Raw genomic sequence first — 24525 nt, forward strand, 5'->3', positions numbered from 1 at the left:
AACGAGGGTGCCGAATGACGATGTGTTCGAAGCAGAAGACATAAAATGGCAGGTTTTGAGTTTCATGTGGGTCGAGGAGGAGGAGCCACAGTCACCCTTTACTGTGTACCTTTTGCTTGGCCCCGGTATAAACCGTTTGCTTGCCTAACATAAATTGCTATTGTGACATCAAGTGGACACATTTAAAACAGCAGTTTCTTTTGTAAAAAAAAAAAAAAAAAAAAAAAAAAGCAGCTCATTTTTATATTTGGCAAACTCATCACGCGGGCCGGGAAAAAAACGTTTGCGGGCCTAATCCGGCCCGCGGGCCGTACATTTGACACCCCTGCTCTAAAACCTTTACAAATTAAAACAGAAGAAAATCATATTTTTAAAAACTCAAACAATAATAGAACAATATTTCATCTTTATTCTACCAAGGAAAGTGTACATTGTGTGTGTTGCTTATATAGTTGTATAATTAAAAAAAACTTGGTTAAAAATGTGTAGTGTGTGTGTGTGGGCAGATTCTAGAATACCGTGATAATCATGATGATATGATGATATGACATTTTCAATTTGTCCCTACTCCCAGTCTCATAAGTTCTTTATAGACAACTCGCCACAAGATAGCCCTGCTATACAACACTGTACCACAGTTGGCATGTGGCCTGCATCTCATGGTACACATAATAATTGTACAAATTCAATCTTACTATCCAAATGTCTATGAAGGTTCTCAATCATCCAGGTCATCGTCATCTCAGGGCATTCAATCGATCGCAACTGGACTGCTTGGTTTGTTTTGGAAGACGTTTCGCCGCTCATCCAAGTAGGCTTCATCAGTTCGTGCTCATACATCTAGATCGGTCAGCTCTAAAGCAGCCTCAGAAACCTTGGGGTTGTGTTGGATCAGTCAAAGTCTTTGGAGGGTCACTGTCGTCAACTGACCAAAAACTGTTTTTATCATCTCAGAAATATTTCTCAAGTGAGACATTTGTTGTCAAAATTGGATGTCGAAATGATCATTCGCGCGTTCATTTCGTCTCGTATTGACTATTGCAATTCTCTCTTCACCCTTTTCAACAAGCCAACGCTAAAGAGACTTCAGACTGTACAAAATGCGGCTGCCAGACTTTTGACCGGTGCACCCAGAACAGCCCACATCACCCCCGTTTTATCCAGTCTTCATTGGCTTCCAGTTAAATTCCGCATTTAGTTTAAAATTTTAGTCCTGACATTCCGTGCGTTCCATGGTGGAGCCCCTCAGTACATCACTGACTTGCTATGACCCTACTCTTCAGGGCGCAGGCTACGGTCTTCAGGCCAGGGTCTTCTAAAGATCCCGAAAACTCGTTTTAAAACCCGTGGAGACCTGGCATTCCAGGCTACAGCTCCCAGACTCGGGAACAATTTGCAGCAGTCCCTCTGTGATCTTGACTGTGTTGACACTTTTAAGAAACGTTTGAAAACTACTCTTTTTGGAAAGCTTTTAGTTAATGCACCTTTTAACAATCATTTTTAATCCACTTTGTATCCTTTTTATGATGTTGCCCCTGTTGTTTTAATTGAAATGTTGTTTTACTTCACCTACACTACCGTTCAAAAGTTTGGGGTCACCCAAACAATTTTGTAGAATAGCCTTCATTTCTAAGAACAAGAATAGACTGTCGAGTTTCAGATGAAAGTTCTCTTTTTCTGGCCATTTTGAGTGTTTAATTGATGCCACAAATGTGATGCTCCAGAAACTAAATCTGCTCAAAGGAAGGTCAGTTTTGTAGCTTCTGTAACGAGCTAAACTGTTTTCAGATGTGTGAACATGATTGCACAAGGGTTTTCTAATCATCAATTAGCCTTCTGAGCCAATGAGCAAACACATTGTACCATTAGAACACTGGAGTGATAGTTGCTGGAAATGGGCCTCTATACACCTATGTAGATATTGCACCAAAAACAGACATTTGCAGCTAGAATAGTCATTTACCACATTAGCAATGGATAGAGTGTATTTCTTTAAAGTTAAGACTAGTTTAAAGTTATCTTCATTGAAAAGTACAGTGCTTTTCCTTCAAAAATAAGGACATTTCAATGTGACCCCAAACTTTTGAACGGTAGTGTATCTTTTGTACAGCGCTTTGTGATTTGATCTGTGAAAAGTGCTTTATAATTAAAATGTACTTACTTACTTACTTATCTAGTCTAGGTAAGTCTTCCCAGACAAACCAAGCCATCCGGTTACGATCGATTAAATGCTCTGATTAAGATCAATTCCTCCATCCATCCATCCATCCATCCATCCATCCATCCATTTTTCTACCGCTTGTCCCTTACGGGGTTGCGGGGGGTTCTGGAGCCAATCCAACATACACGACGCCACAGGCCACATATTCTAAACTAAACCGGATTGTAGCAAATATGGTGGTACTGAAAATGGATGGATGTACTTGTGAAGTGTTTCCCATAGTCCCTGAACGCCCCATGTTGGAGGCCCACGGGGGAGTTCTAGCACCGTTGCTAGGCAACCACTGCCAAAGCGAATGCTAGCGAGCTAGCTGGTTAACGACCAACAAGCAAGAATATGAACATTATCAACTTACATGATTTGAGAGAGAGCCTCGGATAAAGTCCTTGGTCGTCTTAGAGAGTGTGACGTAAGTGACAAGGCGGTGCAAGGGCGAATCTTGACGAGCTTCGTAGCCGGAAACACTCGAATCCGTTTTATGAGTTGAAGCCTGCCTGAGGCGTACTTTGTTCACGTCGCCAATCTTTCTTTTTGGGTACGTTCACCAACTGGATGAGACTCGGGTATCTTTTTTCCCATTTTCATAAGTAATCCATTATAGTAAATAAAACATGGGTTGTTTAATTAGCTATCCAACTAATGCTGAAACGTGGACACTCTTCTTCACGACATAAAAGGTAGGCACTAACTAGCCCTGGTAAAAGCTACCGCCCTCTAACGGCCGGTGTTATGAACTGCAGTTTTCACCCACCCAAACAATATCCTGTTGCTGCATTTTGAAGTAAACATTTCATTTCTTGTTTGTGATTGAGCGCTTCATGATCGTTTTTATGGGAATATTGAATGTTACAAAAATTGACAGTTGATTAGGTACACATACAATACAATGACATCCTATACAGTCAATCAATCAAAGTTGATTTATATAGCCCTAAATCACAAGTGTCTCAAAGGGCTGCACAAGCCACAACGACATCCTCTGCTCAGATCCCACACCAGGGCAAGGAAAAACTCAACCCAATGGGATACAATGAGAACCCTTGGAGGGGGCCTCCCCCCCGGGCGACCGGTACAATGGACGTGGAGTGGATCTAGTTAATAGTGTGACAGTCCAGTCCATAGTGGGGCCAGCAGGGGATCATCTTGAGTGGAGACAAGTCAGCAGCGCAGAGACGTCCCCAACTGATGCACAGATGAGTGGTCCAACCCGGGTCCCGAATTTGAACAGCTAGCACCTCATCTACGGTCACCTAATAACTTCTCCACGCAGGAGAAGGGGGCAGAGCAGAAAAGAGACGGCAGATCAACTGGTCTAAAAGGGGGGTCTGTTTTAAGGCCAGCATATACAAATGAGTTTTAAGATGAGACTTAAATGCTTCTTCAAGAGTGCTATGAAATGTAAGAATGTTTATTGTGCCTGTGGTAGTGTTCAACTGCAACGCAACATTGTAAGAGAGTCTATTTTGATACACGAGAGGGACAAAACATGTCATTTCATCAGGAAGGTAAACATTAATATTGTTGTTGAGGTTTGGAGCCTGGCCCCCCCCCCTCTCCCCCAAGCCCCCTTTAGGTTAAGTCGGCCGTTAATATAGACACACAAATGTATAAATTCCTATTGAGATATTTAACTTAGAACTGGAAAAAATCATTTAAAATGCAGCTGGGATAGGCTCCAGCCCACCCGCGACCCAAAGATGGAGGTGATACAAGGTCTACTACCTGACCGCTTTTCTTTGTTTATGTCTATTTTATGCTGCAGCTGTTACATATACTGTAATATTGTGTATTGTAATTGTTATATTATGTATATATTATATAACAATATAATATATCAGTATATATCATATACTGTATATATATTGATGTAAATGTTACATATATGTTATATTTTATATTGCTACTATGGTACATTTTTAGTCTACTTTATGGGTCGTTTTTTTTATAGGGTGCCATTTGGACTTCATAACTTGTAAAAAATAAATAGTTGATTTACCAATATTTTTATGTTCTATTGTATACATGACATATGTAACTTGCTGAAAAACATATTGGTCGAACTCAGGCACCTAAATCATAGTATATTTAGCTATATTAATGAGAGGTGACACACGGGATATGTCCACTCTGTTAAGGACATATGCATAACAGCATACATGTGTTTTCAGTGCATGATTGCCTGTATAATGACTTTCCTATATGGATTGTATATCCCTCACTCTAAGCAGATATATTTTTAGAATACATACATTTTTAAATAGCATATAAAGCATTAACACTGTACTTTTAACACCAATGTATTTGCTGTATATGATATTTTGCAACAGCAGTGATGATTAACCAAGAACTATGAAAGAAACTGCTGTTAAATGCATAATAGCACTACATATACATTGTGATAAGTCAACATTACTATATACATGTCCACTCTGTTAGGTTGATGTCCACCGTGTTAGTTGAATGAGGCTAACACGGTGGACACTAACACGGTGGACATTTTGAGCTAAAGTTAGCCTTCAGCCTGCCTGTGTTAACATAACAGCTAGCATGGACTTGAATAATTGATAAGAAATCTATAATTTCACACAAACATGTTTTGAAAAATTTCAATTTGATTGATCTCCTTATTATTTAGGCCTAACAGAGTGGACACGTTATGTTCAACCACATTAAATTCACTTCATAAAAACATCAACATCAGATAGTAAGAGAGCTAAAAAACCACACAGCTTACCAGAGTTGAGTTTCCCGCCACTGGTGTGATGTTACCTGATGAGAATGATGTCACTGACAAATGTGGTTGTTTTCTTAAAGGGACAGTAACGCAACTTAACAGAGTGGACAGCGACCACAGGGACAGACATAGAACCTTATTTTTTTGTAATTCTTTTTACGATTTTGATAATATACACCATATGACTAAAGAGAGCTTGTCTATGATAATTATATCATAACAAAAAAAAATTAAAAATATATGTTTTTATTTGTTATTTTCTAGATTAAAGTTGAATAAACAGCACCAGGGACATGGCAAAATCGCATAATAGAACTTTAACAAAAGCTTTAAAAAATATATATTCTAATGTTTGAAGCCCATATCACTGTATTTATGATAGACAACAATTTACCATACACAAAGAAACTAATGGAATGAGCAATTGTAAATATTTTGAGAAAATATGACATGATTTATACTGGGGACGCAAAAGGCACCATATAAAAAAAATGACCCTTATACCTGCATTATCCTTTCCATCCTTACACTTTCCATCTTTTGTAACTGCGCTACTGTGTGGAACAATTTCCCTTGTGGATCATTAAAGTTTGTCTAAGTATAAGTCTAAGTCCAATGTGGATAGATGGAATTAATTGTGTACATCTATTTACTCAATCAAATCTTACAAACCATGCTTTGTTGTGTTGCATTTCAGATTAATGGAAAGTCACCGACCGCCATTTGAAAGTAAAAAAAACCCCACTAAAGCGTGATGTTTGGTGGAAAAACGCATGTTAGTCGATGTGCTTGAATATATGAGTATGCTGGTAGTTAATTGTGGGCTTCGGTTTGGTCGATGTGTCCCCATTTTGTGAGTAGAGTATCCAAATGTTACAACTTCCCAGTTTTAACGAACGCACCATTGGTATTTACGTCGCCTAAAGCCCGCCCCGGACATAACGTCATGACGCAGAGGTTCCTTCGTATTTGATTGGACAAGCGACGAAAGGGGCGTTTTCTACAAAATAGCGCCAGATGTAGTAAATACAGTACAACTGTTAAAGGTTCGATTTTTGGACGTGCATGTTACGGTTAACGATGCGTAAAGTCAAGAAGGAAGTCGTGGAACTGGTGGAAAGTGTGAAACCGAAGCGGAAGAGGCAGAAGACGCGTGGAGAAAAGGACGGTAAACGCACCACTCAGACTTAGTAGTTGAAGCTAACTTGCGAGTAAGTTTTGAATAAATACAACAGAAAATTGCACGTTTCAACCCTCAGAAGAGCCCAATGGTGCTGCGTGTCTGTCCACCCGCCACACTTTCCACGACCCTGCTGACGTCACCCACCTGCGGACTCACCTGCTGAGCTGGTACGACCTGGAGAAGCGAGAGCTGCAATGGAGGACAGTGGTAACTAACTTACTGTATTCACACACAGAAGAAATAGTCAATAAATACGCTCCAATATGGACACAAACGTCTTGACACTTGGTAAAATAAATAAAAAACATGGGTTGGAAGGACAAGCGGTAGGAAATGGATGGATGGGTTGGAAGGAATGAGGCGTGTCCCAACATTTTTGTCCATATTATGCACATTTCAATTCAACTTTATTGTCACCAATGTCTCTCAGCATCAGGAGAAATATGAACACAGACTTTCAACTTTTATTAGCTTTCACATTTCTGACTTGTTTCTTTTTAAGGCGTCGACAGAGGCTGATGTCAACATACGGGTCTATGCAGGTGTGTAAACACTCTCCTGACGTCCTATTCGAGCTATTGATTCATGCATGCTTCCTCTAAGTGTGGGTGTCTGAGATCATGCTGCAGCAGACCCAGGTCGCCACGGTGATGGACTATTACAACAAATGGATGAAGGTATGTGTTATAATAATAGTTAGTCGGGGGTCCAGATGCAACTTTTTCCCTTCTGATACGATACTAATGTTGGCAGAGACCGATATTAATCTGACACGATATCAGCATTGATTGATTGATTGAGACTTTTATTAGTAGGTTGCACAGTACAGTACATATTCCGTACAATTGACCATTAAATGGTAACACCCGAATAAGTTTTTCAACTTGTTTAAGTCGGGGTCCACGTTAATCAATTCATGGTACAAATATATACTATCAGCATAATACAGTCATCACACAAGTTAATCATCAGAGTACCGTATTTTCTGCACTATAAGGCGCACCGGATTATAAGGCGCACCTTCAATGAATGGCCTATTTTAAAACTTTGTTCATATATAAGGCGCACCGCATTATAAGGCGCATAGAATAGACGCTACAGTAGAGGCTGGGTTACGTTATGCATCCATTAGATCAGGGGTGGGCAATTAATTTTTACCAGGGGCCGCATGAGCAACCCGAGCACTGCTGGAGGGCCACACCGACAATATTTCAATTAAATTTTGCTCAAATTATTTTTGATATACCGTAAGATAGATAATAATAATAATAATATTTTCATTTAACCTAACTTATCTTTATACAAAAGCAGATGGCTTTTGATGGTTTTATTTTTAACACTTTCTTACACAACACTTCCTGATGTATATTACAATACAAAAATTTCAATTTCTGTCACTTTATCCTGCATCCTCTTTGTTGTAGAACCTTTATTTAACCAGATAAGAAAACGTTGTGAACGTAGCACGCCTGTAAGGTGATTGGCGAAGAAGGAGGAAGCGTTGCTGTTGCGGAAATGAGGAGTGAGGATTGGTTTTCCTTTTGGAAAGAACGAGATAAGTTGAGCTGTGTTAGTATAGCATGCTCAATAAAAGTTTAAAAAGTGCATCAGACTTGGTGTGCACTTCTTCTGGACGCTACAATTGATGTCAGAAGTGGGATGAAATGCCTCCCAGTTCGCCTTGCCATCAAACCTGGGAGTCTTCATTGAGGGCGGAATTCCCCCCGTGGCAAGCAGCGTGGCTGCACCTGTAAACGCTGTCTCTCTCTCTCTCTCTCTGTCTCTCTCTCTTTGCGGCGAGCTCCTCACGTGGCACGTACCTCCCGATGACGTAGCACACAAACAGTGCAGTATACGCAAAGTTTTACTTCTGCCACCAATTGTAGCGTCCAGAAGAAGTGCACAGCAAGTCTGACGCTCTTTTTAAACTTTTATTGAGCAAGCTATACTAACACAGCTCAACATATCTCGTTCCTTCCACACGCACGTCTCCTCACTCCTCATTTACGCAACTCAAGAAGACAACATCTACATCAGCAGGTCGTTACACTATATTCTTTAAACACAGCAACATGTGTACCACAAATAAGCACACGGCTTTACCTTTACTTGGCAGTCCATGTCTTGTTGAAAACACGCCATTCGTCATCAACTTTTCTCTTTTTAGCGTCTCGGGGATAACCGGGCATCACTTGTCGCTGTGCGCCTTCCCTCACAGGACATACGCACATATAACACTTTTCAAAATAAAAGCAGCACAGCAACCAAGGTAATCAAAAAGGTTAACCAACGAACGAGATTTCTCTACAGAATTTCCTCTCTGGTCAACAAAAGCACCTTGAGGATTCTGGCGGGAACTCTCATTCAACCCTTTTTCGATTACGCATGCACCTCCTGGTACCCTAGCACCTCCAAAACCCTCAAATCTAAACTCCAAACATCTCAGAACAAGCTAGTCAGGTTACTTCTAAACCTCCACCCCAGATCCCACCTCACTCCTACCCACTTCTCTAAAGTGGGCTGGCTCAGGGTGGAGGACAGAGTTAAACAACTTGCACTGAGCCTAGTCTATAAAATCCGCTACACCTCCCTGATACCGAAGTACATGTCAAACTACTTCCTTAACGTAAATGACCGCCATAACCACAACACCAGGGGGAGCTCCACTAACCACGTTAAACCCAGATTCCGAACTAACAAAGGTCTTAACTCATTCTCTTTCTATGCCACATCAATGTGGAATGCGCTCCCAACAGGTATAAAAGAAAGGGCATCTCTATCCTCCTTCAAAACCGCAATAAAAGTTCACCTCCAGGCAGCTACAACCCTAAACTAACACTCTCCCCGGATTGCTAATAATCAAATGTAAACATTAAAATGCAGATACTTTTTCTTTTTCTTATGCCTTCTGATCTCTCTCTATGTCCACTACTTGATGTCCATATCCCCCACCCCCCTCCACACCCCTGATTGTAAATAATGTAAATAATTCAATGTGATTATCTTGTGTGATGACTGTATTATGATGATAGTATATATGATAGTATATATCTGTATCATGAATCAATTTAAGTGGACCCCGACTTAAACAAATTGAAAAACTTATTCGGGTGTTACCATTTAGTGGTCAATTGTACGGAATATGTACTTCACTGTGCAACCTACTAATAAAAGTCTCAATCAATCAATCAATCAATCAAAGTTGTATTGCACGCACGACAAATATGTTTTTTTAAATTTATTTTGTAATTTGAGATTGCCGCTGCGCGCACGAGCATACGTCCACACGGAAGTTATACAAATAACGCTTTTCAAAACAAAAGCAGCACCATTGTATTGCACACTCGAAATAGATGCTTTTTTAAATTTATTTTGTAATTTATAATTGGCCTCACGCGGGCCGGACAGGGACGTACAAAGGGCCGGATGCGGCCCGCGGGCCGCACAATGCCCAGGTCTGCATTAGATGGAGCTGCGCTAAAGGGAATGTCAACAAAACAGTCATGATAGGTCAGTCAAACTTTATTAATAGATTACAAACCAGCGTTCTGACAACTCTGTTCACTCCCAAAATGAATAAACAGCTGTTTTATTATTTTCCTCGAGGTAAAGTCAGTGACGTGGTATTTCGTTTATCTTTTAACAACAGCAAGGTATAACATGTAGTGCAACATTTATATCACATACACTGCAAAAACTGAAATCTAAGTAAGATTAAATATCTCAAATAAGGGTGATATTTGCTTATTTTGTGTCTGATAAGATAATTCTTCTCACTAAGCAGATTTTATGTTAGTGTTTTACTTGTGTTAAGGGTTTTGCTCCTAAATGATCTCAGTAAGATATTACAGCTTGTAGCTGAGATGTTATGACCTATATTGAGTAAAACATGCTTGAAACTAGAATATCAACTGTTGCAGAGCTGTGTCATCAACACTCACAAGTATAAAACTACTTTTTTAAAGTAATAATTCTTACTTCAAGCATGAAAAAAAAATCATGATGCCGAGCGCATATCATTATGTCAAGATAATGGCACTAGCATTTACTTAATTTAAGAATATTTTTCAACATATTGAGCAAAAAGGTCTCTTTTGTTTTCTACCAAGAAAAGTGCACTTATTAGTGAGAATATACTTATTTTAAGGTATTTTTGGGTTCATTGAGGTTAGCTAATTTTACTTGTTTCGGAAAGTCTTGACAAGCCGAATTTTCTTGTTCTATTGGCAGATAATTTTGGTTTGGTTGATATCAGCACTTCAGTCATCAACAATTATATCATCTGAGAAATGGACATTGAAACAGTGTAGGTCTGACTTGGTAGGATATGTACAGCGAGCAGTGAACATAGTGAGCTCAGAAAGCATAAGAACAAGTATATACATTTGATTATTTACAATCCGGGGAGGTGGGATGTGGTTAGTCTAGGGTTGTAGTTGCCTAGAGGTGTTCTTTTAGTGCGGTTTTAAAGGAGGGTAGAGATGCACTTTCTTTTACACCTGTTGGGAGTGCATTCCATATTGATGTGGCATGGAAGGAGAATGAGTTAAGACCTTTGTTAGATCGGAATCTGGGTTTAAAGCAGCAATCATAGTTCCATACTTTTATTTTGTCGTGTGGAATGTTAGAAAACAATCAAGTGAAACTAGTCATGCAGAGAACAATGGTAGGCCGAGTCATACCAAAGACTATAAAAATGGCACCCATTGCCTCCCTGCTTGGCACTCAGCATCAAGGGTTGGAATTGGGGGTTAAAATCACCAAACTGATTCGCGAGCGCGGCCACTGCTGCCGCTCACTGCTCACCTCACCTCCCAGGGGGTGAACAAGGGGATGGGTCGAATGCAAAGGATAATTTCACCACACCTAGTGTGTGTGTGTGACTATCGTTGGAACTTTAACTTTAACAGATTTATGCTTTTGAAGTGGTGTTACAGTAATTTGTATTTTGGCTACACCTAGTGGTGACAATCATTACCTCAATGTAATAAATATGACTTTGAATTTGTATCTGTAAGTGATATGCAATATACGGTAGTTATTTTATACTTGGTTATATTAACAAATCTGGTGTCTTAGAATGTGATATTGTTTAATTAAGGACTTAAGTACAGTATCTGTAGTTTATCAATCAAACTTTATTTATAAAGCGCTTTTCATACATAAAAGAAATGCAACGCAAAGTGCTTTACAAAGTTAAAACAATACCCCGGTGACCCATAGCCCCCATTACCACATACGTACGCACGGACACAGATACCTAACCCAAACATACACACATACAGGTATGCAACTATATGGACACATGATTGCATGTCTGAGTACAGAGGAGACATGTGAGTAAACACTATCACAGGAGCCATCTGCACCAGGAGGTTATCAGACCATGGCCACCAGGACGCTGACACAAAAGCGCCCCCACAAGCATGGCCGATAACCCTTGAGGCAGATGACTCATCTGAGGAACGTTGGAAAATAAAAATAATAAAACTTGTAAAATAGTAAGAACCATGTGTCGAGATAAAGAATAAAATACAAGTAAGACATATGAAGATTAACAGAAAAACAACAAAATATATATATATATATATAAATATATATACAGTAAATAAATAATAAATACATAAATAGAACTAAATAAAATCTTGCATAACTAATAGGATACTAATGACTTCAATAAAATAATTAATATCATGTAAAAGCCAAATCTAAAATGTGGATCTTAAGCCTGCTCTTAAAAACATACTGTAGTTTGTGTGCTTAGCTGTTGTGTAGCTGCTAGCTCCTTGTAACATATAGCCTACCATGATTACCCTTTGAAAATGACTTAACTAAACCACACGAAAAGACTGACCTTGTGTGTTTATACGAAGGACGTTTAGATGTTAACTGACTGTCCAGCTTTGCACAAGTAAACACGCTGCAGGACTGCTTGTATTAAAGCTTATAAATGCAAGCCGTTACCATCCGATACTTCTTTTTTCCTGATATCGCACCCATATCCGATATCAATATGGGATCAGGATATAATATGTAATGATGAAGTATATGAGGTTTTAATGTGTGTTTCAGCGTTGGCCTACGGTGTCAGATCTTGCAGCTGCAACACTAGAGGTGACTACTAAAAACTTAAAACATATCAATCAAAAAGTGTTTTTTTAAAAAACTTTTTTAACTTAACTTGCTGATGAGTAGGAGGTCAATCAGATGTGGGCGGGCCTTGGTTACTATTCCAGAGGGAAACGTCTTCATGAAGGCGCCCAAAAGGTCAGTGATTGTGCAATATTTAAATCTGTCTCGATTTTTATTTTATTATGTCATTTTTTACTTTTTGTTTGCCTACAGGTGGTTTCTGAGCTTGACGGACAGATGCCCGTCACGGTGGATGGCCTGCTGAAACAACTGCCAGGAGTGGGCCGCTACACGGCTGCGGCCATCGGCTCCATAGCGCTGGGACATGTCAGCCATCACACACACTTGCACGAGTCAGATCCCGCCTTAAGCGTTAGGAAGTGACGCCGTCCCTCGTCGCCTAGGTTACAGGAGCCGTGGACGGCAACGTGATCCGGGTGCTGTGCCGGATGAGGGCCATTGGGGCTGACTGCACGAGTCCTGCAGTCACAGAGGCTCTTTGGTGAGTTTATAATACAACTGATTCCCCAGGAAATAATCAGTCAACTTGGATATACAGTACTTTAGAGTAGTCAGTGTAGAGCTTGTTCACTAGCCACGGAAAATGAGTCAACACACAGCCATTTTGTAACAAAAAATCTAAATATTGCTATACAAGCTGTACACTGACTACTCTAAAGTAAAGATATGGTGTATTAGGGGTCTGGCCAATACGCTGGTGCACCCTGAGCGCCCGGGGGACTTCAACCAGGCCATGATGGAGTTGGGGGCCCGAATCTGCACTCCCAAGGCGCCTCTGTGCCACCAGTGTCCTGTGCGCTCTCACTGCCACTCCTACCGCAAGGTTAGACCCAAATGTTGACCAGCAGGAGTTGGCTTTGATCAATGTATTGATAATTCATGTTATGTTTTGTTCAGGTTCATGCCAAGCAAGAGAAGACCTCCAGAAAGCTTTTGGGGAAAGAAGACGTGAAACCTCCGGCACTTCTTGATATAGAAGACTGCAGTAAGTCATGTCATCATCGCTGTCAATTAGTTCCAGACATAAATGTAATAAATGAATTTTTTCAAAGTAGGAATCAAAATTGTAGATCAAATACTTGAATAGCTAGGACATAAAAAAAACAGTTGGACTTTCTAAATATGCGTTTTAACATCACGAGAGCCCTTCAGACATGAAATAACAATCTTTATCTTTAGTTGCCTTTACACTCTTTTAATCCAACACAGTGATGCTGAACCAATCAATAGCCACCTGGGCCGGTTTTAGGCAGGCATTATTCTACTCAGTGGTCTAGTGCAGTGGTTCTCAAATGGGGGTACGCGTATCCCTGGGGGTACTTGAAGGTATGCCAAGGGGTATGTGAGATTTTTAAAAAGTATTCTAAAAATAGCAACAATTCAAAAATCCTTTATAAATATATTTATTGAATAATACTTGAAGAAAATATGAATGTAAGTCCATAAACTGAACATCAAATCAAGTAGGCTATTCCATTCATTTCAATGCAACAATGCATTGTTGACAGCTAGATTTTTTGTGGACATGTTCCATAAATATTGATCTTAAAGATTTCTTTTTTTGTGAAGAAATGTTTACAATTAAGTTCATGAATCCAGATGGATCTCTATTACAATCCCTAAAGAGGACACTTTAAGTTGATGATTACTTCTATGTGTAGAAATCTTTATTTATAATTGAATCACTTGTTTATTTTTCAACATGTTTTTAGTTATTTTTATATCTTTTTTTCCAAATAGTTCAAGAAAGACCACTACAAATGAGCAATATTTTGCACTGTTATACAATTTAATAAATCAGAAACTGATGACATAGTGCTGTATTTTACTTCTTTATCTCTTTTTTTCAACCAAAAATGCTTTGCTCTGATTAGGGGGTACTTGAATTAAAAAAATGTTCACAGGGGGTACATCACTGAAAAAAGGTTGAGAACCATTGGTCTAGTGGTTAGAGTGTCTGCTCTGAGATCGGTAGGTTGTGAGTTCAAACCCCAGTCGAGTCATACCAAAGACTATAAAAATGGGACCCATTACCTCCCTGCTTGGCACTCAGCATCAAAGGTTGGAATTGGGGGTTAAATCACCAACAATGATTTCCACTGCTCCCCTCACCTCCCAGGGGGTGATTAAGGGTGATGGGTCAAATGCAGAGAACAATTTCGCCACATCTAGTGTGTGTGTGTGTGTGTGACAATCATTGGTACTTAAACTTTAACTTTAATTATGAGGGTGCAGTTGGAAATGTGAAGAGGGCATCATGTGTACACGCTGCTCCATCATCACTTTTTTTTTGTGCTTATACAGAAGTAACATTGCCTTCTTTATTTAATTGGTTGTTAGCTGTGTCCAACTCCCACCTGGACAAGTAGATCGCACTTTGTCATGCCTCTACCTTCACACCTGTACAACAGACTAAGATCCTGCGGGTATAGCTCTTGAAGGGCAACTGCACTTTTTTGGAATTTTGCCTACCATTAACAATCCTAATGTAAGACAAGAACAAATGTTTTCTTTTTTTTTTGCATTCTATCTAGTAAATAAATGCAATCAAAAGTCTGCTTACAATTGAGCCGATTGGAGATGCTCTATTCCGCCTCTAAAGTGCTTAAAAAAACATCCAAACACCTCCTTCAAGGTTTTATATACAGTACAGGCCAAAAGTTTGGACACACCTTCTTATTCCAACGCGTTTTCTTTACTTTCATGACTATTGACATTGTAGATTGTCACCGAAGCCATCAAAACTATGACACCTGTGAAGTGAAAACCATTTCAGGTGACTACCTCTTGAAGCTCATCGAGAGAATGTCAAGAGTGCAAAGCAGGAATCAGAGCAAAGGGTGGCTATTTTGAAGAAACTGGAATACAAAACATGTTTTCAGTTATTTCACCTTTTTTTGTAACTGTTCATTCATAGTTTTGATGCCTTCAGTGACAATCTACAATGTAAATAGTCATGAAAATAAAGAAAACACATTGAATGTCCAAACTGTACTGTACATGCTGTAAGTACAGTATATATATATGCAATGTAGCAACAGGCACATTCATAATAACATGTAATATTTCCAGATTTTGATCAGTTTAAGCATACGGCGGCGCATTACATTTCAAAAACGCATCACAACGACGTTCGCTTTTTCCTTCAAAATCACTGATTACTGCTCACTGCAGACGTCATGAGAGCCCATCCATCCATTTTCTACCGCTTGTCCCTCAACAAACATAATAAAACACCACTTAATGTACAATGTTTGCTCCCACTGGGATGCCACCTGTTAGGATGTTCATATTCGGATGTAATAACGTTTAGATGAAGAATGACTCATGATCCCCGCGAAGAAAAAAGGAGGGTGGAACAAAGTGTCTTTTCGGGTCTTTCTCGCCATTCCCGGGTCTAAATTGGCTGTCAAAGTGTACCAACGTGTGGGATTATGTCTTCGTCCTTCTATTATCCAGGTGAGAAGCATTATTTATGATCTATAACAAACTTCCATGAGCTCTGTGGTGAGAAAGCAGCTCATGATGTCAACGTGTGCGTGTGGTCACGTTAGCACTTATAATAACAATGTCACTAATACTTGGTTAATATCCAAGTCCCGAAATGCAAATGGATTATTGTTGGCACTTTTTGAACGGTTATTTAGAGGGCTTTATTGGCGGAATAGAGGACTTCCCATTGACTCCATTGTAAGCAGACTTTTATTTATGTTTATTTACAAGTTAGAATGCATAAAAGAAAAAAAAATTGTCATATTGTCTCTCATAATGATTGTGAACGATAGGCAACATTCCACAAAAAAGTGCAGTTCCCCTTTAAGGCCACTGTGGTGTGCAACTCCCTGACCCAGCTGTGACGTGAGTGAATATCTCCATAAATGGTCGAGATTTATCCAAAGTGCTTTGCACGAGTCCGTCGCTGTAGTCTATAAGTTCCTTCTTTTTCTCTAACTTCTTGTTGTGGGGCGGACTGGCTCGTACTTGCACATGCATCCTCCACTGTTGACATTCTTAGTACAAAGTAGTGTATAGTTCTAACATATATTTGTCAGTAGACAGACTAAAAACTACACCATGGCTGACAGCGAGAATACACAGTCGAAGTGGAGGCACGTAAATAAAAGTTAAAGTACCAATGATTGTCACACACACACTAGGTGTGGCGAAATTATTCTCTGCATTTGACCCATCACCCTTGATCACTTTCTGGGAGGTGAGGGGAGCAGTGGGCAGCAGCGGTGGCCACGCCCGGGAATCATTTTTGGTGATTTAACCCCCAATTCCAACCCTTAAATTTGAGTGCCAAGCAGGGAAGTAATGGGTCCCATTTTTATAGTCTTTGGTATGACTCGGCCGGGGTTTGAACTCACAACCTACCGATCTCAGGGTGGACACTCTAACCACTAGGCCACTGAGTAAGACCGCCTACAAAACGGCGTATCCTGAAAAAGGCGGTCAGAAAGTGGCTTGAAGATGGTGTGTAAAACATTTTGACCAAAGAACCACCATTATTACATGTTATGTAGACCACAAGGAAGTGTTTTACATTTGGGGGGGAAAATATGACCCCTTTTTAAGTCGGATTTGGCACCTGCTCAATAACTTACCCGGGAAACAAGCAGCTAAGCACTTAAAGTGGACTACCTCTAGTTGATGTTACAATTTTACATGGCAACAAAGCAGGAAGAAGGCACTCAAAAGAACAGTAAGACTCCACTTTTCAAAATGTGCTAGCTTGATGCTAATTTACATTAGGTTTGCCATAGACATGCTACTGTTTAGTATTAGCAATTTTATATGGCAATTTCAATACCTCCAAATTTGGTAATGAAAACTACAACTTAGATGCACATTACAACCAAAAAGCTGGTGTATAATAAGTACAAAACTTAAGTTTAAACTCTTTTTAGGCTCAACAAAAGAAAAAGTGTTGTTATGGTACAGTACTGCCATCTAATGTCTTGGAATTGCAACTACATGCAAAGTCTTCTATATAAAACAGCACATTACAGTACTTGCAAATGAGACACAGAAGTGTAGGTCTTTTATGTTCCATAAAAATATTGTTTTTATTAATAATATTCCTACTCCGCGAAAACTTGTTTACCACTGTCAGGCCTGGAACCAATTAGCCGCGACAAACGAGGGATGACTACTTCCTACTCCTCGTATAGTACACTTTTCTCTATCCTGTTTCCCTCAGGAATGGACGGAATATGTCCTCTGTGTCCGTCCCAGCCTTGGGATGAGGAGCTGGGGGTCCTCAACTTCCCGAGGAAGCCGGCAAAGAAGCCCCCCAGAGTGGAGCGAACCTTGACCTGCGTAGTGACTCGGCACAGACAAGAAGGCGAGGACGAGTTCCTGCTCACGCGAAGACCAAATAAAGGTTTTAAAGTGACAGAGCATGTGAAAGAAAATATGACGTCACTTACTGTGCATCATCCCTTTGTGCTTCCACAGGTTTGCTGGCAGGACTGTGGGAGTTTCCCAGTCGTCTGTTGCAGAACGACAAGTTAGAGGAGGAACACAAGGGGGCGCTGTGTGCAGACCTCAGCAGCCTCCTGGGAGTACAAGTGATTGGCAGCTCCCTCAAGTATGTGGGAGATGTAAGTGTGGAATTTGATTATTAAATATCATCATACTTCTCGACAGATTATAAAACATTAAATGTTTCCTTTATTTTATTGTAACTATGATAGTGTTTTTTTTGTCTATTTTTTTTAATAACATAATACTGTGTAGTTATGCCAAAATTGATTACAAAAAATACATGTAAAGTGGGTCATTATTTCCCTCAATAAAATAAAGTAATTTAACTGAATTTATTTCATGACCATTTCCATTATTTAATACCACCTTAAATAATTTTGATTGTGCTAATTGGTTTCATATTAATTTAATTTATTTCACCAAAAAAACTCCACACGTGGTATTAAATGCCAAAATAATTTGAAAGGTCACATCAGTAAATCAATATTTAAGGTAATGTTTCACAATTTCATTAATTAATGGATTATTTATAGATTATCTCACATTTTTTAACTATTTAAATGTCTTTAATTTTTACACCAACGCTGAAATTAATGCCATTAAATTAGTAAAAATGTAATTGGTTAAATTTAGAATGTTTACATTAATATGGAATTGTTCCATTTTCCACTTATTAATTAAGTTGTGAAATCTACCTTGAAAAATGCAACATGGAACTGAATGTATTTATTTCATGACAATTTTAATTATTTAATGCCCTTAAAAAAAGCAATCAGTTTAATGTGCTTCATATTTCATTTTTGCACCAAACAAACCCATCCAGACATGACATGTTATTGAATAATTTAAAATTTAATAAACAAACACTGCTAAAATCAACAAATATCATTTGAGGTATTATTTCACAATTGAACCAATTTAATTACTTAATCAACTTATAAGTATTCTATTCATATTTTAATGATTTAGTTATCTTTCTTTGACACAAAACACTCCGTACAGAAAAGCAAATGCCATTAAATCAAATTGCCATAGAATATTTGAAAAGGTCATGAAATAAATAACGAATACGTAGGCTCAGTATAATTGTTTAAGAGTGTATCGGACATCTACGTTAAGTAATTAAGGTTCAATTTAAAAACAATGGTATGGTATCAATTTAATTTGAACATGCACACATTTACAATGTGATACATCATAACGTGCAAATTCTCATTCCTCTTTACATGTCTGAAAAGGAGTAAAAGGCTTATTTCCTAAGTGTCAAAGTCAAGGCCCGTGGGCCGGATCTATGACCCCCGGGATGATATTTGATTAGTATTAGAACCAGCCCGCAGGCCACAGCCGGCTGCTGCTGTTTTGCACGCACCAATACTCCATCAGTGTTGGCGCTAGGAATTTTCAAAATGGGGTCCCAGGGACCCCATCAAGTCATAAAAATGGGGTCCCACAGTAAATTTTTGGGGTCTCACTTTTTTGTAAGCGTTTTGAAAACAAATGATAAATGTATGCATTATCCTGTTATATCTCACATTCTATATTGTGTTTTGGAAAAATATTGTCATAAACGTTAATTCATAAAAAAAACAATGCAAAAGAAAACACATTTTTATGCATATGTAAATGTATTCAGTTATAAACATTCATTCTCTTTCTTCTTTCCTTCATGAAGCTAAACTTTACCGCTGCTGGTATTTTTTCTATATTTTTATTGTAATATTTTCAGAATGTGTTTGTTCTAATTTGGCCAAAGTAAGACAAAGAAAACAATCTGAAGTTGTATTTATTTTTTTGTTTTAATGCCATGATTTTAATAGTCCGGCCCGTGTGTGCACATATTTTCCTCCATGCGGGAAATGAGCTAAAATGAGTTTGACACCCCAGGCTTATTTAATCCTACCCCTTTTCCACTTTTTATGTCATTTTCTAACACATATGTTCCCTTCCTGTTCTCATCTTGTAACACTGTTTACATTCTAATTGTGATTAAATATAGCAGTTATTTTTTATAAGTCAATTCTGATTCTCATAATGAGATGAATTATATAAAATTTTCAATTAAGTTCAATATATTAATCAACATTTTTCTTCTTTGTACTTAGTAAACACTTGTAGTTTAAACAGCCTCTTGAACTGAGTCACATTAGTACATTGTTTGACTTCTTTGCTTAGTCCATTCCATAATTAAGAGGGGAATAAAAAAATGCATTAAGTAATTACAGGGGCTGTTTGCAACATTAACACAGAAGTTTAGAGGGTGCTAACTTTCCAATATATTTCAAGCGTTAAATCCCACCCTCTTAAGGCCTCTAGGATGCAATAACCTAACTACATACGTTTTTTGGGTGTTGTTAGCGCATGGTACCGATTTGGATAGTTAGCGTTAGCTATTATTGAATGTGTCCGCTATATAAAATCATAACATGACTGCAAATTGTTCATTGCTTCTCTTTCTGTGCGTACGTGTTGGCGAAACAGGGTGAGTTATCGCCGTAAACACCAAAAAAGTCTAGACGATTGTAAAACAAATGTGTTCTCTTAAAACAGTAATGGTAACATGAGCTAGGTAATGGTGTTCTTGTTGTATTTTTTGCTTTGGAAAATGTAACTGTGAGGAAGTTCCTTTTAATATTTGAATGATCTACTTTGTTGCCTTTAGATTAGGGGTGTCAAACGTACGGCCCGAACAGGTTTTATCCGGCCCGAACAGGTTTTATCCGGCCCGCCCGTGGGATGAGTTTGCTAAGTATAAAAATGAGCTGACATTTTTGAATGAAAGAAACAGCTGTTCTAAATGTGTCCACTAGATGTTGCAATAGCAATTATTTGTATCTTTGTAGATGATGCTATATATGTAAAAAAAAAACAAAACACATTTTAGTGCACCAGTCGAGGAAAATGAGCAAACTACATAAATAACATCCTGTAAATTGATTTTGATATCATTTTTTTATCTTGATAGTTTGAAAATTAACACCAATGAGTTGACTGATGAACATTATCACATAATTTATTCAGAAAGTATAAATAACGACAAATAAAGTTACTATTAACCGCAACATGTATGTGTAAAAACACCCAACAACATTATGATTTGTACATTTTCAGAATGTGCTTGTTCTATTTTTAAACAAAAAAACAATCTGAAGTTGTCTTTATTTTTAAGTTATCGTGCCGCGATTTTACCAGTCTGGCCCACTTGGGAGTAGATTTTTGTCCATGTGGCTCCCCATCTAAAATGAGTTTGACACCCCTGCTTTAGATGTTGTTAATTATGGCAGAAAAAATCCCTCTAACTTGGGTATCACTTGAAATATTTTCCCAATGTTTCAAAAGCATGCGTCCTGAAACGAAATTAAGTGTAAGAAAAGTGTTGCTTTTCTGACCGTGTTGACTTGCCACAGGTGGTCCACGTTTTCTCGCACATCCACCAGACGTACGTTGTCCACGCTTTGTGTCTGAGAGACGCCGGCGCACCAACGCAGGCCGAAAACGCTCAATGGCTGAGCAGGTCGGCGCTGCAGGAAGCCGCCGTGCCAACAGGAGTGAAAAAGGTTTGTTAACTCCAGCAGCAAAATGCTGTTGTGGTGCACACCTGAAAGTAGAAAGATTTTCAACATTTGAACTCCTGCAGGTTGTCAACCTCTGTGACCTTCAGAAGAAGCACACGTCTGCAGTAAGTGTCTCTTTAAATGTCTTAAGTCTTTGCAGGATTGCAACTTTTCTTTCATTCCCGTCTTGCTTAGGAGGCCAAAAGGCGAAAGAAGGGCGACATAAAAGAAGTCAAGAAGAGACCGAGAGGCGTGAAGAAAGCTACAAGTAACACAACTAACAACAACAAACAACTTTCACTCACGTCCTTCTTCAAGACAACAAAACAGGAACCTTGATAAAAAAAATATACGATGCATTTCTACATATAGAGTTTGTCTTTTAAATCATGCTAGTAATAATCACTTTTTTAAAAAGTCATGATATTGCATTTTGTTTTAAGTATGTATTTGTATTAACATTCCACTAAACTGTTTCAAAGGCAATAATCATGAAAATGCTGTCATTATTGTATTTACTTTAAAGCCTTGATAATAAATGTTATAACTATTTATTTTGTCTGCTTTAGCTAATTGATTTTGGAAACAAGATGCACATTTTGGGTAATTTATTCAAAATATATCTATTTTAATCCAATTTTTGCACTTAAAAATGAAAAGTGAGAAAGTTAAACATTGTTGCAACATAATTTAGTCTTTTACATTAATGTAAAATAAATAATATAAAGGGCAACTAATAGGGGTGGGAATATTACAACCATTTACGATTCAGATTTTTGGGATGATGATTCGATTCAGAATAGATTTGAGATTCAAACAACTTCTTTTTTTTCCCCTCCATTTTTTCTGCTTTCTTTTGTATCTCTAGTTATCATTACATATATGTATTGTTGATAATAGAGGTCAATTATTGTTTATTATCAATAGTGCTATTTATATTGTTATTTGTAGTGTAATAATGTTCATTGTCATTTCTGTATTATTTATTTCACTAACTGCTTCTTTGCTGTCACTATTACCATCATACTTGTACATATCCTATTTGCTGATGTTGCTCTATTGTTGTTGTTGTTATTGTGTTTGCTGTTGTTGCTTTTGTCTCTCTTCTCCCCCTTTAGTCCCCACAATTTCCCCCTCTGTCCTCCTTTTTTTCTCTTCTCTTTCTATCCCCTCCTGCTCCGGCCTGGCTGCACCAAATAATAATATAAATCCATTTAATAAAGTCAAATACAAAAAAGGCAACACTTTCTCTTTTGTAAAGTAAATCTATACAGCAGATATGGGCATCTTCATCAACAATGATTTGACTGAGAAGCTGGACAGGACAAAAAAAAAAAGATAGGAGATTCAAACAGATTCTTGCAATATATTATTTCGTATAAAAAAATTAAAAATTATTAAAAAAAAAAAATAAAACTTTTCAAAATAGGTTACAGTTTAAAATAGATCCTCTTGGGTGCTGATGTGTAGCGTATACATGCAGCAATAAGTGCGGAGATGGCCTTAAAAACGTCTTTACATATTGATTCTGAAGTTTTTTTTTTTCAAATTATGAATTGTTTAAAATCTGAATAAATAAGTATCACGATTCGGATGTAAATAGATTTTTTGGAGTGCCCCTACAATTGAACTTTTTTATTGGATTATTGTTTTCATGATAACTATTTACCATTAAATTTTTTGTGTGCATGTATTTTCAATTACAAAATTGGAGTAGTTAATGGAAAATAAGATGGAATATTGTGGTAATTGATACTACAAATACTTCTTCTCATTGGTTATAAGCCGGCCATGGTGGCCTGGTCAGTCTACATGCTTCACTGGGAGGGTGAACTATCACAGTCAAACACCAGAACACAAAAATGAACATCATTTAGGAGAATAAAGGGTCTTGACTTTGCTCTTTTTTTCTTTCTTTTAATTTGTTTAATTTTGTATTGCATTTTTTTGTACATTTAAAAAAATAATTAGCTGGAGGATGAATAATATTTCCTGTTTTGGGCAAACTCCTGATGTAATTTTTACTCATTAAAATTAAAGCCAGAGTGAGTGGTCATCGTCACTTTGAAAACCCCTTATGTACGGCATTTTATTGAAAGAGTGTTTCAGTCTTTTGGGACATGGAAAACAAGCTCTTGCTTCTTAATCCTGACTCTTTTTGGGGCATTTTGAATTGTGCTCTTCAAAATAACTTTTCAAGACATCTTTAAACATTACCATTATCTCAAAAAGTAAACAAATACATCATTTAGAAAACAATAATTGTTAAAAAATTTTTCTATGTTTAAATTTTGTAGTTAAATCTTTAAAAATAATATAACATGAATACTATTTTTTTTTTAAATCAACACCACTACTTTTTACAGTATTCTGCCACTTGTTGTGTTAAAAGTATAATAATACTAACAGGACTAAACCGGAAAATATTCACAGCGCTTCACTTTTTCCACATTTTATGTTACAGCCTCGTAAAATGTCTAATAATGTCCAAAATAATGTATCTTTGTGAGTTTTACTAGAAAATGTATCTTTTGTAAGGTTTGCAAAGACACAAATCAGTTTTTTTACTCAATATGACTGTATAACTGTCATAATAAATATGAAAGTTATATAAACATAACTCCAAAATCAAATATGCAATATGTCTAAAAATGCCTGTATTAAAGTATCTATGTGAGTTTTACTAGAATCAGGTGTTTTTGTAAGGTTTGCAAAAACAGAAATTAGGTTTTACTCAATATGACAGTTATTTAAACATAACTATTGAAACAAAATCTGCAAAATAGCTAATAATGCCTGAAATATTGTATCTTTGTGAGTTTTACTCAAAACATATGCTTTTTTTTAAGGCTTGCAAACACAAAAAAAACAAGTGTTTTACTCAATTTGAGAGTAATGTTCTTAGAATCCTGAGATAATGTGAAAAAATCAATACAAATGTATTCAAACATAACTCCAAAACCAAACATGCAAAATGTCTAATAACCTTGCAAAATGGGATATATTCATCTTTGTCCTCAAAATTCTACACACAATACCTCACAACGACAACGTAAAAAGGTATTTTTTTTATGAATTTATGCCAATTTATTAAAAATTAAAAAAACATGTATTTATGTACTCTTAGGCTTCGCTGAATACTTTGTTGATGCAGCCTAAAGTCTTTCATTTTTAATACATTTACGAAATTAAA

At 37.7% G+C, this 24525-nt stretch overlaps 1 protein-coding gene across 1 annotated transcript; it reads left to right on the forward strand.

Annotated features, from left to right (window-relative positions):
- The first annotated feature begins 2520 nt into the window (after positions 1–2520).
- Positions 2521–21884, forward strand: mutyh (mutY DNA glycosylase). The gene is made up of 16 exons (XM_062039294.1): positions 2521–2898; positions 6002–6123; positions 6215–6345; positions 6641–6680; positions 6742–6815; positions 12211–12252; positions 12334–12405; positions 12484–12597; positions 12675–12772; positions 12970–13114; positions 13189–13276; positions 17495–17677; positions 17752–17897; positions 21186–21335; positions 21416–21457; positions 21528–21884. The coding sequence occupies exons 1-16, from the start codon at positions 2861–2863 to the stop codon at positions 21669–21671; spliced, it is 1629 nt and encodes a 542-aa protein (XP_061895278.1). The 5' UTR covers positions 2521–2860; the 3' UTR covers positions 21672–21884.
- The last annotated feature ends 2641 nt before the right edge of the window (positions 21885–24525 follow it).

The sequence above is a fragment of the Entelurus aequoreus genome, linkage group LG27 (assembly GCF_033978785.1).
Source record: "Entelurus aequoreus isolate RoL-2023_Sb linkage group LG27, RoL_Eaeq_v1.1, whole genome shotgun sequence".
NCBI classification, from domain to species: domain Eukaryota; kingdom Metazoa; phylum Chordata; class Actinopteri; order Syngnathiformes; family Syngnathidae; genus Entelurus; species Entelurus aequoreus.

Coding starts and splice junctions, on each gene's coding strand:
- mutyh (XM_062039294.1), top strand. CDS start 2,861: ATGCTGAAACGTGGACACTCTTCTTCACGACATAAAAG. Junction 12,406..12,483: donor TTCATGAAGGCGCCCAAAAG/GTCAGTGATTGT, acceptor GTTTGCCTACAG/GTGGTTTCTGAGCTTGACGG. Junction 21,458..21,527: donor AGAAGAAGCACACGTCTGCA/GTAAGTGTCTCT, acceptor CGTCTTGCTTAG/GAGGCCAAAAGGCGAAAGAA.